At 29.3% G+C, this 12,518-nt stretch overlaps 1 protein-coding gene across 1 annotated transcript; it reads right to left on the bottom strand.

The window, feature by feature from the left end:
* Positions 1–3,937: 3,937 nt before the first annotated feature.
* Positions 3,938–4,943, bottom strand: LOC111683610 (lectin subunit alpha-like). The gene is made up of 2 exons (XM_023445703.2): positions 4,741–4,943; positions 3,938–4,671 (listed from the first exon to the last, which is right to left on the bottom strand). The coding sequence occupies exons 1-2, from the start codon at positions 4,855–4,857 to the stop codon at positions 3,949–3,951; spliced, it is 840 nt and encodes a 279-aa protein (XP_023301471.2). The 5' UTR covers positions 4,858–4,943; the 3' UTR covers positions 3,938–3,948.
* Positions 4,944–12,518: the final 7,575 nt, after the last annotated feature.

Raw genomic sequence — 12,518 nt, 5'->3', positions numbered from 1 at the left:
ATGACCTGTTTAAAAAATGCTTAAAAGTATTTGAAGTCAAAGTTATTAAGTAAATTTATTGATATTAAAAGGATATGACAACAGAAAGGCTAAAAAATCAGTTGCCAAAAGTTCACATTTTTATAAAAATGGCACCTTAAAACTGAACTAGAACTGAAGTAGAACTAAACAAGAACTGAAGTATAATTGAACTGGAACTGAACTAGAACTTAACTGGAACTGAAGTAGAACTAAAATAGAACTGAACTAGAACTTAACTAGAACTGAACTAAAACTGAAGTAGAACTATACTAGAACTGAAGTAGAATTGAAATGGAACTGAACTAGAACTGAACTAAAACTGAAGTAGAACTAAACTAGTACTGAAGTGGAATTTAATTGGAACTGAACTAGAACTGAACTAAAACTGAAGTAGAACTAAACTAGAACTGAAGTAGAATTGAAATGGAACTGAACTAGAACTGAACTAAAGCTGAAGTAGAACTAAACTAGAACTGAAGTGGAATTGAACTGGAACTGTACTAGAACTGAACTGGAACTGAACTGGAACTGAACTAGATCTTAACTGGAACTGAACTAGAACTGAAGTAGAACTAAACTAGAACTGAATTAGAGCTGAACGAGAACTGAACTAGAACTGAAGTAGAACTGAACTAGAACTGAACTAGAACTGAACTAGAACTGAACTAGAACTGAACTAGAACTGATCTAGAACTGAACTAGAACTGAAGTAGAATTGAAATGGAACTGAACTAGACTGAACTAGAACTGAAGTAGAATTGAAATGGAACTGAGCTAGAACTGCACTAAAACTGAAGTAGAACTAAACTGGAACTAAATAAGAACTGAACTAAAACTAGAACTAGAACTCAACTAGAACTGAACTAGAACCGAACTAGAACTGAACTAGAACTGAACCAGAACTGAACTAGAACAGAACTAAAACAGAACTAAAACTGAACTGGAACTGAACTGGAACTAGAACTAAGCTAGAACTGAACCATAACTATACTAGAATAAACTAACTATACTTATAGTACTACTGGAGTCAGCTACGACTGTTTTTAGAAGTACTTTCTGTTTTACTTTTGTTTTGAAAAGTACATATGTACTTTCATAATTGCCCATCCCTGCATTATATGCATACTTACAAAAAGCACATTTTCTTTAAGATGAACTATACATATATGTATGTATATACTACGTGTGTATGTATCATATAAGCAATCTCTTATTAAGGTATATTTATGAAGATACATTCATCCCAGAAAAGCCTTCTTAGTGCCAAATCTCTTTATATGATCTTTGACATTATTATGACACAATTATAACGACAAGTCTATGTATAAAAAATATTAAAAAAAGTTATGAGCAAGCAGCTTGCACACACTTGTATTAATGTTCCCAATATTCCTTATTGTTGTTATTGTATCATCATACTTAAGTAATACAAACAGGTCTCTATTCACTAAAACTATTGCATTTCCTTCTTTTTTCTCTCTCAAAAAATCACACCATAATTTTGAACATGCGCACTGCACTGTTTATTGAAATTTTTCTAATAACTACGTTCACTCGTTCTCATCAGTTAATAATAAATGCATTTAAACCTGTTGCTTTCTTTGTTTATCTCACTCCTACGAATGTTAGCAAATTTCAACTTCTTAGCTTTTTGTCATATCCTCTTTATCCAACTGCTTACTCGTATTATAAGCAAATATAAAATTAACTATTTACACATACAATCTATCTCTTTCTGTTTTTTGCATTACTCCACTAAACTCTTCCGTTTCAAATTTTGTTAAACAGTTCTTAGTGTGATTTCTTAACAATACGTTCGTCTTCCGGTTGTGTAATAACAAAAAATAATGATTAATAATATATAAAAGTATTTCAAATTGTTATAAAAAGTGTAGTTATGTAGAGCATTAAATGCTATACAAGAATATATTAATTTTTAATATTAAAAATCTCGTTAATTAATAGAATAGTTGTAAAGAAAAAACTGTGCTGTCGGCAGCGCAGTCGTGAAGGAAAAAATGTGTATCTATCGTTTAAGTCGTTTTGCAAATTCTTTATGAATGCGTGAAGATAAAAAAGAGAGCATGAAGAAAAATAAAGAGTATATAAATTTTAAAAGCTCCAACTATGGCCTGTTTTTTATTAAAATAAAGAGAAAGTTTTTAAAAGTGTGTGTGTGTGTAAAAGCGTTTTTTTTTTTGTTATTAGCTTAAGTTTTGATGGAAATAAAAAAGCTGTTGCTAAAGTTTGATATTTAAATTTAAGTTGTTAAAAATATAAAAAATAAAAAAGCTGTAGCTAAAGTTAGATATTTAAATCGAAGTTGTTAAAAATATAAAAAAAAAATTTAAAAATAATTAAAGATTAAATATAAGAAATGCATAATATTTGGGAAAGCTTTTTATATGGCCTGTTTAAAAAAAAATATTTAAAAGTGTTTGAAATTCAAATTATTAAGTGAAAATTATTGATATTAAAAGGTAATAACAGAAAGGCGAAGATATCAGTTGCTGTTACAAAAGGGTAAATTTAAAATTAATAATTTCAACATTATTTTTTTTATAAAAACGGCACCTCTGAAATATAACTAAAGCTGAACTACAATTAACCTAGAACCTAACTTAAACTTAATTAGAACTGAATTAGAAGTGAACTATAATTGTACTAGAACTGAACTGGAACTGAACTAAAACTGAACTAGAACTGAAGTAGAACTGAACTAGAACTGAACTAGACCTGAGCTAGAACTAAACTAGAACTAAAGTAGAACTGAACTAGAACTAGACTTGAACTAGAACTAAACTAGAACTGAACTAGAAATGAACTAGAGCTAAACTAGAACTGAACTAGAACTGCACTAAAACAGAACAAGAACTGCACTAGAACTGAAATAGAACTAAACTAGAAGTGAACTAGAACTGCACTAGACCTGAACTAGAACTGCACTAGAACAGAACTAAACTAGAACTGCACTAAAACAGAACTAGAACTAAACTAGAACTGAACTAGAACTGCACTTGAACAGAACTAGAACTGCACTAGAACTGAAGTAGAACTGAACTAGAACTGAACTAGAACTGAAATAGAACTGAACTAGAACTGAACTAGACCTGAGCTAGAACTAAACTAGAACTAAAGTAGAACTGAACTAGAACTGAACTAGACTTGAACTAGAACTAAACTAGAAATGAACTAGAGCTAAACTAGAACTGAACTAGAACTGCACTAAAACAGAACTAGAACTGCACTAGAACTGAACTAGAACTAAACTAGAAGTGAACTAGAACTGCACTAGACCTGAACTAGAACTGCACTAGAACAGAACTGAACTAGAACTGCACTAGAACTGAACTAGAGCTGAACTAGAACTGAACTAGAACTGAACTAGAACTGAACTAGAACTGAACTAGAACTGAACTAGAACTGAACTAGAACTGAACTAGAACTGAACTAGAACTGAACTAGAACTGAACTAGAACTGAACTAGAACTGAACTAGAACTGAACTAAAACTGAACTAGAAATGAACTAGAGCTAAACTAGAACTGAACTAGAACTACACTAAAACAGAACTAGAACTTAACTAGAACTAAACTAGAAGTGAACTAGAACTGAACTAGAACTGCACTAGAACAGAACTAGAACTGCACTAGAACTGAAGTAGAACTGAACTAGAACTGAACTAGAACTGAACAAGAACTGAACAAGAACTGAACTAGAACTGAACTAGAACTGAACTAGAACTGAACTGGAATTAAACTAGAACTGAACTAGAATTGAACTAGAACTTGAACTGAACTAGAACTGAATTGGAACTAAACTGTTTAGTTATTTTGTTTAGTATCAAATATTGATAAACATACTTAATTTAACATTTTTCATTTTAATCCAAAAAAATCTGAAGAAAAGCATTTTCATCACTTTAAAATTAGCAGAATTTATTAATTTCATTTTGTTTCTCATTCAACTTCTTGCTAAACTGCGTATTTATCTGTTCGTTAGAGTTTTTCAATTCAGTATTCAAATCATTCACTTGTTTCAGCATTTTCTCTGTCAATTGTTTCAGCATCACTTGCTGATCATCGAGTAGTTTTTGTACTGCAGCTTGTGTAGAATTTTGTAATCGTTGCATTTCTAAATTCCATTCATTGCCTACACGATCGATATTCTGTAGTTTGTTATCCATTAACGAAAGTTGTTGCTTTTGGATTTCATCGAATTCAGTCGAAATTAACAAATTCGATTGTTTGAGAGCATCACAATTATCCTGAAGATCTTTTCTATATTTCTGTACTAAATGATTGGGCTCACATATGAAACCCATTTTAACAGTACAGTCATTATCATTCCATTCAAACATAGACTTTTCTTGCCAAATGTGAACACAATGTTCATTATTTCTATAATTATCCGGATTATTGTTGGACCAAAAAGTAAATGTGAACTGTTGACCCGTAGCAGACCAGAAGAATGGTCGAGCGTAGTCTCGGTTAGTGCTGTATTCATCATTGCCGCCCAACCATAAATTATGTGACTTCCCTATGACTTTTTTCAATAGATCAATAATGGCATTATTTTTTGCTGCCGACTCAATTTCAACAAGTTGATAATTTCTGCGGGCACATTCATGCCAGGCCTGATACCAGTTGTACTGGAAAATGTAAATGTTTACATATATATTGCAAATGATTTTTTCTTAGAATTTTATTGGGTAAATTACCTTAAGTTCTGTTTCGATTAGGTAGTCGCTGCCGTCTGATGCTTTGTACAGTTGTTGTGTCGTTGATACTGCCTCTAGCAAAGCGAAACAGATAATAAATACTTGAGTGATCTTCATTGTTGAACGTTTGGAACTTGAATGTTTTGTTTTTTTATATAGAACAAGCACATTTATAGATTTTTGCAAAGCTTGTGGGATTTTTTTTTGTATCAAGTTGTGGTCATTTTATTTGTTTTAAGATAAAAAACGCTATTTTTACTCTGTTTTGACTCATCATTTAACTTAAACATCTCTGTTCATTACCGAGCAACCTTTGAGTTCAACTCATTTCTTATTACAAAATATTATCTTTTTTTCTAAAGCCTCGCTACTACTCCGATTATAATATAATTTTGTTTAAATTATTTAATAAACTAATTGTTAATCATATGTGCCTTTCTAAGTTTACTGTTACTTTAATATTTGCAATTTTTCTTATCAAAATAAAATCTGAGAACATTTAATGTTTATAGCAACACCATTTCCAATTACATTTCAGGATTATTTTTTAAATTTAATACTAACTTCCTCAAACTAAAAACTAATTCCAAGAACACATAACAATTTTATGTTTTTCTGAATTATATCTTTATTGAATGATAGACTGCTGACTAGACTATAGACTAGACTATAGATTAGACTATAGACTAGACTATAAACTAAACTATAGACTAGACTATAGGCAAGACTATAGATTAGACTATAGACTAGACTATAAACTAAACTATAGACTAGACTATAGGCAAGACTATAGACTAGACTGTAGACTAGATTATAGATTAGACTATAGACTAGACTATAGACTAGACTATAGACTAGACTATAGACTAGACTATAGACTAGACTATACACTAGACTATAGACTAGACTATAGACTAGACTATAAACTAAACTATAGACTAGACTATAGGCAAGACTATAGACTAGACTGTAGACTAGACTATAGATTAGACTATAGACTAGACTATACACTAAACTATAGACTAGACTATAGATTAGACTATAGATTAGACTATAGACTAGACTATAGACTAGACTATACACTAGACTATAGACTAGACTATAGACTAGACTATAAACTAAACTATAGACTAGACTATAGGCAAGACTATAGATTAGACTATAGACTAGACTATAAACTAAACTATAGACTAGACTATAGACTAGGCTATAGACTAGACTGTAGACTAGACTATAGACTAGACTATAGACTAGACTATAAACTAGACTATAGACTAGACTATAGACTAGACTTTAGACTAGACTTTAGACAAGACTATAGACTAGACTTTAGACTAGACTATAGACTAGACTATAGATTAGACTTTAGACTAGACTATAGACTAGACTATAGACTAGACTATAGACTAGACTATAGACTAGACTATAGACTAGACTATAGACTAGACTATAGACTAGACTATAGACTAGACTATAGACTAGACTATAGACTAGACTATAGACTAGACTAGACTAGACTAGACTATAGACAAGACTATAGACTAGACTATAGACTAGACTATAGACTAGACTATAGACTAGACTATAGACTAGACTATAGACTAGACTATAGACTAGACTATAGACTAGACTATAGACTAGACTATAGACAAGACTATAGACTATAGACTATAGACTAGACTATAGACTAGACTATAGACTAGACTATAGACTAGACTATAGACTAGACTATAGACTAGACTATAGACTAGACTATAGACTAGACTATAGACTAGACTATAGACTAGACTATAGACTAGACTATAGACTAGACTATAGACTAGACTATAGACTAGACTATAGACTAGACTATAGACTAGACTATAGACTAGACTATAGACTAGACTATAGACTAGACTATAGACTAGACTATAGACTAGACTATAGACTAGACTATAGACTAGACTATAGACTAGACTATAGACTAGACTATAGACTAGACTATAGACTAGACTATAGACTAGACTATAGACTAGACTATAGACTAGACTATAGACTAGACTATAGACTAGACTATAGACTAGACTATAGACTAGACTATAGACTAGACTATAGACTAGACTATAGACTAGACTATAGACTAGACTATAGACTAGACTATAGACTAGACTATAGACTAGACTATAGACTAGACTATAGACTAGACTATAGACTAGACTAAAGACTAGACTATAGACTAGACTATAGACTAGACTATAGACTAAACTATAGACTAGACCATAGACTACACCATAGACTAGACTATGGGCTAGATTATAGACTAGACTGAATTTCCATGCCTGCTTCAACTGCAAATTGAATATGGAAAAGCTAAATTTAATATTCAAGAGTCCTGCATTAAGGAACATCTGTAGAAAGGGATTTTTGCAACTTTTTTGTTATTCAAATTAAACCTAAAAACAATTAATCAGACTGAGTATATAGGATACTGATGCAGAATTTTATTAATTATATGATCTCTACTAAAACATCCTTTAACAAATGTCAGCTGAAACCAACTGCTTTAGTTTTTTTCTCATTTTTTATTTTATTATGATTTTTTGTTTTTCTGTTAATTGTTTTTTATGATATATTTGCAACAATATTATTTTTTTTTCATGTATAGTTTTATGTATATATAGTTTTATTTTTGTTTTATATTTATTTTATAATATTTTTGTTCTTTCTTTTTTTCATTTTTAATGATTTGTTTATTAATTTGTAGTTATTTGTTTTCTTTTTTCAATAATGAATCTTATAGTTAGTAATTATTTTTATTTTAATTTACATTCAAACCTTTTAGAAATAGTATTTGATAGAAAATTATAAATTAAATAAATTATTATTATGAAAAAGATTATTTTTTTTTAATTCTTTAGAAAAAGGCTTGAGTGTGTTTTTTGTTTTTCAAATAAAAAATATTATTTTTTTTAGTTTCTTGTAATGTTTTGGTAAAAAAAATTAAATTATGTTTTATTAGAAATATGTTTTTGTTATATTTTTTTGTTTAAAACAAAAAATTTTTTTTAATATTTAGGCAACCATGTTTTGTTTTTTTTGTGTATAATTTGTTTCTTCTTTTTTTGTATTAATTTTTATAAAGTAATTAATTGTATATTGTTTAAATTGTTGTTTTTTCCTTATTAAATGATTTTCTTTTTATTTTAGAATGAAAATTGTGAAGAGTTGGTAACTAGGTTAAGAGTTTTGATGTAAAAATTTTGTTGTTTTAGGTAAGAATATTTTATGAAAAATTTCTCTCTGTTCAGTTGTTATTTTGTAATTTTTTGCAAATGAATTCAATAAACACAAGCTCAGCGTTTCCTCTTATTTCAAATATATTTCTCAAAGGATTCTTAAATCAAAACAGTGAATTGAATTTTGCATATGGGCTAAGTTAGGTTAAAAAACATGTTTAATAAACATTTATCAAAGGTTTATAAGATAATAAAAAAATAGAAATATTGATTTTGCTGTAAATACGATCGATCGTAGCATTTTCAAAAAGAGATAATCTTGCATGTCCTTAATGTATCGATAATGGATCCCCTAGGCGCTCCAAAGGAGTTCTTAACAACACAAGTAGGTAGCATTACTCTATTAAGATTGTTGTCAAACTCAAGAAGAGCTTGGTAGCTACACAAGCAGCAATTCCAAGAGAATAATGATTGTGCTCCCAGCACTGGTCATTGAGAACAATTTCAAAACTTTTGTGAGCGGCATGATTCATCCAAAAGCTGATGAGAAACCTTAAAATACGATCTTAGATGTCGGTAATGCATTAAATTTCAACTTGCGATTTAAAATGCATCCATTATGATTAAGGGAACTTTACACGATCACACTTTACGTACGTAAAGTAATATGAAATTCCATCCAATAACAAAGTAAGATGGAAACAGCAACAGAAAATACATCCCATATCTTGCTTGTTTTTCGAATCACTTCAAAAATTGAAGAGAGCCATACGACTGTCCATCTGTATTCTCTCCCAATGTGTGATCCCATCCGTACTCTTCAACACAAAATTTTGACAGATCATATTACTTGTGTGATCGTGTAAAGCTGGCTTTACGCAAAGCACATGAGATTTCTACGAAGCTTAGCCAAACTACAATATCTATACCAAAGCCTAATATCAATCGTGCTGGAGTTATGCTCTGTAATTAATAGAACCCAAGACATCCTATCTATAATGAACTGCTGAATTTTAGTCACACTGGTTCTATAGTTGACCGATGTCATTTCAAAAGGGTTTACGCTCTAGGATCAAAAGAAGGGTAGGAATTAAAATGATCTTGAAAATTGCAACCTGTCGTTTTAGACACTGCTAAATCGACTCTGAAAATGATCCCAAGCTTATTGTTATAATTTAAAACCTAAGCCTATATCATCCTCCCCATAGTGATGCTCTAAGGCATAATCATGCAACGAAAACCGATCATGTAACCGATCCGCATAGATCATGAAATCTTGAGTCCTATATTGCATACGTTCGACGCTCGTGATATAATCCACGAGTTAACTCAATCCATTTGGTTTACTAAGGCTTCTCGTAGAAAGACGAATCACACAAGTATTAGTATGCCTTCCGAGAGCGCAGCTAGGAAACACAATCACTGGTCACTGGCTTGTTAGGCTTCATGCTAGAAGATATCGCTCACTTTCTCTATAAATGACCGGTACTAGATATCAACTTACAGCCCGATTTTGTGGATTTATCGGTTAATTTCCAAATGACAAACTGTCTTATTCGTGCAACAAATTGGCTCGATTCATGATAAACTGTACTAGCTTAAACAGACCAACTGGTCAATTTTGTGGCTCACAAAAATCAAAAGTTCCAGAGAGAACAGTTACGAAACACAATTGCCGTGATCTCTGGCTTCTTGGGGTAATGCTATATGATTGAAATTGCCAACCTAGGTCTTCTACAAAAGCTGGCAAGATGAAGAATTTATCACTCACTTCGTATAAAAACGTACTGCCCTATTAGGTCGCGTACATTTGCACGATCATTACTTCACCTTCGGCTAACTGAAGAATAACCAAAATCTTGTGTTCATTTAAGCCTTGAAGATCACAAGTCTTGATACACATTTTTAGAGCACAATTGCGAAACTCAATCGCAATGGTCACTGTCTTGTACTATCAAGTAATGACTTCTGTAAAAGCCGCCAAGATGATAAGGAAGAAGAACGCATCACTTACTTCCTTTGTCAATGCCCGCTGCTAGTAGGTTCTCTCTTTACAAGTGTGTTCATTAAAGCCTTGAAAATTACAAGTCTTAATACACATTTTTAGAGCACATTTGCGGAACTCAATCGCAATGGTCAATGTCTTGTACTATGAAGTAATGACTTCTGCATAAATCGCCAAGTTGAACAGGAAGAACATTTCTCACTTTTCATAGATCTCATTAAGTGATCAGCATGATGGATCCAAGTGAGCTTTTAGAAAAGTGAACATATGGAAAATGTGATGGCAATAACCTACCATAGTGTAAAATTGAATTATAGTCTAGACTTGACTGTAGGACTATATAGTCTATTAGACTATAGAATATTACATAGATAAGACAATAGTCTAGTCTATAAATTAGAATATAGTCTAGTCTTTAGACTTGTCTGTAATCCTATATATAGTCTTAACAAGTCTAGTATATAGATTAGACAATAGTCTAATCTAAAGACTAGAATATATATAGTCTTGTCTATAGTCTATAGATTAGGATGCAGTCAAGTCTATAGGTTAGACTATAGTCTATAGATTAAACTATTGTTATGTCTCTATACTAGATTATAAACTTGTCTTGTCTAATCTATAATATATTCTTTTGTATTATCTGGTCTATAGATTGGCAAGTCTAGTTTATATATTATACTATAGCGTAGTCTATAGTCTAATATATAGTCTAGTCTATGTTCAAATCTAGTGGAAAATTATTTAAGTACTTTAAAACCAAAAAAGTGTTTAGGTTATATATTCAAAATCATAACCTAGTTACCTTTCACAATTTTTTTTTAGATTTTGTTTTTACAAAATTTTGTTTGTGTTTTGAGTTAGTTTTTCTTTTAATTTTAAATGAATTATTTTTCAAAATTATTTGAATGTTATTGAATTATTTTGTTTTTTTGTTTTCAGTGTATATAAGTATTATAACAATGACAAATTATTGTTTTATTACACACACACACACATAAAGCAGAGCAGCATTTTAAATAATTTATTTATTATTTTTCTTTAAATTAAAAATATTAAATTATTTGTCCAATTCACTCGGTGTTGTAAGGTTGTATTAAATTAATGTTGTAATTTTTGCATTATGATTTGTTAGAAATTTAATGACATACAACGCTACAACAATACGACATCGTTTGTGAATTGGATAATTAAATTTAAATGTATTTATTATTATAGTTTTCTTTTGTTTGATTAACTCATTTTTTTTTAAACAGGTGTTTATTTTATTCAAAAAAATTATATTTATAAAAAATCCTTGTTTTTTTGTCGATTATTTAGCAGTAGAAAAAGAAGTGCAAAAAGTTGAGTTTTTTCTTTAACCTTTTAAAGATACTTTGTAATATTTTCGTTTATTTGTTTTATAATTTTGCTTTTTAAAAACAAAATAAAATATTTTTAATATATTTTAACAGACGTATTCATAAACATTTATCAAAGGTTTATAGAACAAATTTCGTATGAAAATTTGTATTATAAACCTTTGATAAAAGTTTATGAATAAGACCCTTAGTGTTTAGAGGAGGTTAAAAGAGTGAAGTGGGGTTTTATGTTTTCATGAATTCAAAATTTATTGAAAATTTTAACATCTAAACCATTAAACTCTCTAAAACTTTAGAAAGGAGAAAAACGATAAAAGTTAACCCGTTCATACATAAAATTTCTTAAGAAACAGTAAATTTAATACAAATTTAAAATTTTCCAAAAATTTATAACAAAAGTCCCTATTTTCTTAAAAAATTTCTCTTTTTATAAAAATTTTCTCAAAAAAATTTTCGAAATTTTCACTTTAAAAAAAAAAAAAGATTTTAGATTTTACGAAATTCTCATCTTTTTTTAAGAAAATTTCTCTCTTTTTATAAAAAAATATTCGAAATATTTGAAATTTTAAAAATTTCCTATTTTATACAAAGTTTCTGAAGAAAATTTTCATAATTTTTCCTTTCCCCAGAAAATTTTAGATTTTTCGAAATTTTCAGATTTTTTAAAGAAAATTTTCAAAATTTTTACCTTTCAATAGAAAATTTTAGACTTTTTGCAATCCACACTTTTTTGGAAGAATATTTTTCTCTTTATATAGGAAATATTTGAAATTTTAAAATTTACATCTTTTTATACAAAGTTCTGAATAAAATTTTTAAAATTTTCACTTTTTCACAGAAAATTTTAGATTTTTCGAAACTCTCACTTTTTTATAATTTTTTTAAAAATCTTTTAAAAAAAAAATTTACAAATTTTCTCTTTTCTGTAAAAAATTAATTTTTTTTCAATAGAAAACTTTCTTCTTAAAAAATATTTTCAAATCTTTTCAATTTGAAAATATCGAAAAAATTTTAAAATTTTTTCTGAAAAAATTTAATTTTCTATTGAAATTTTTGGAAAATTTTCACTTTTCTATAGAAAACTTTGTGATTTTTATAGAAAATTTTTGTTATGCTCTCTTTTTAAAAGAAATTTTAGAAAATTTAGGAAATTTTCTAAATGTTCTCTCTTTCAAAAAACATATTTCCAAATTTTCT

This window comes from Lucilia cuprina, chromosome 5 (genome assembly GCF_022045245.1).
Source record: "Lucilia cuprina isolate Lc7/37 chromosome 5, ASM2204524v1, whole genome shotgun sequence".
In the NCBI taxonomy this organism is placed as follows: Eukaryota; Metazoa; Arthropoda; class Insecta; order Diptera; family Calliphoridae; genus Lucilia; species Lucilia cuprina.
This window is presented reverse-complemented; position numbering and strand designations above follow the sequence as displayed.

Coding starts and splice junctions, on each gene's coding strand:
- LOC111683610 (XM_023445703.2), bottom strand. CDS start 4,857: ATGAAGATCACTCAAGTATTTATTATCTGTTTCGCTTTGCTAGAGGCA. Junction 4,672..4,740: donor TAATCGAAACAGAACTTAAG/GTAATTTACCCA, acceptor TACATTTTCCAG/TACAACTGGTATCAGGCCTG.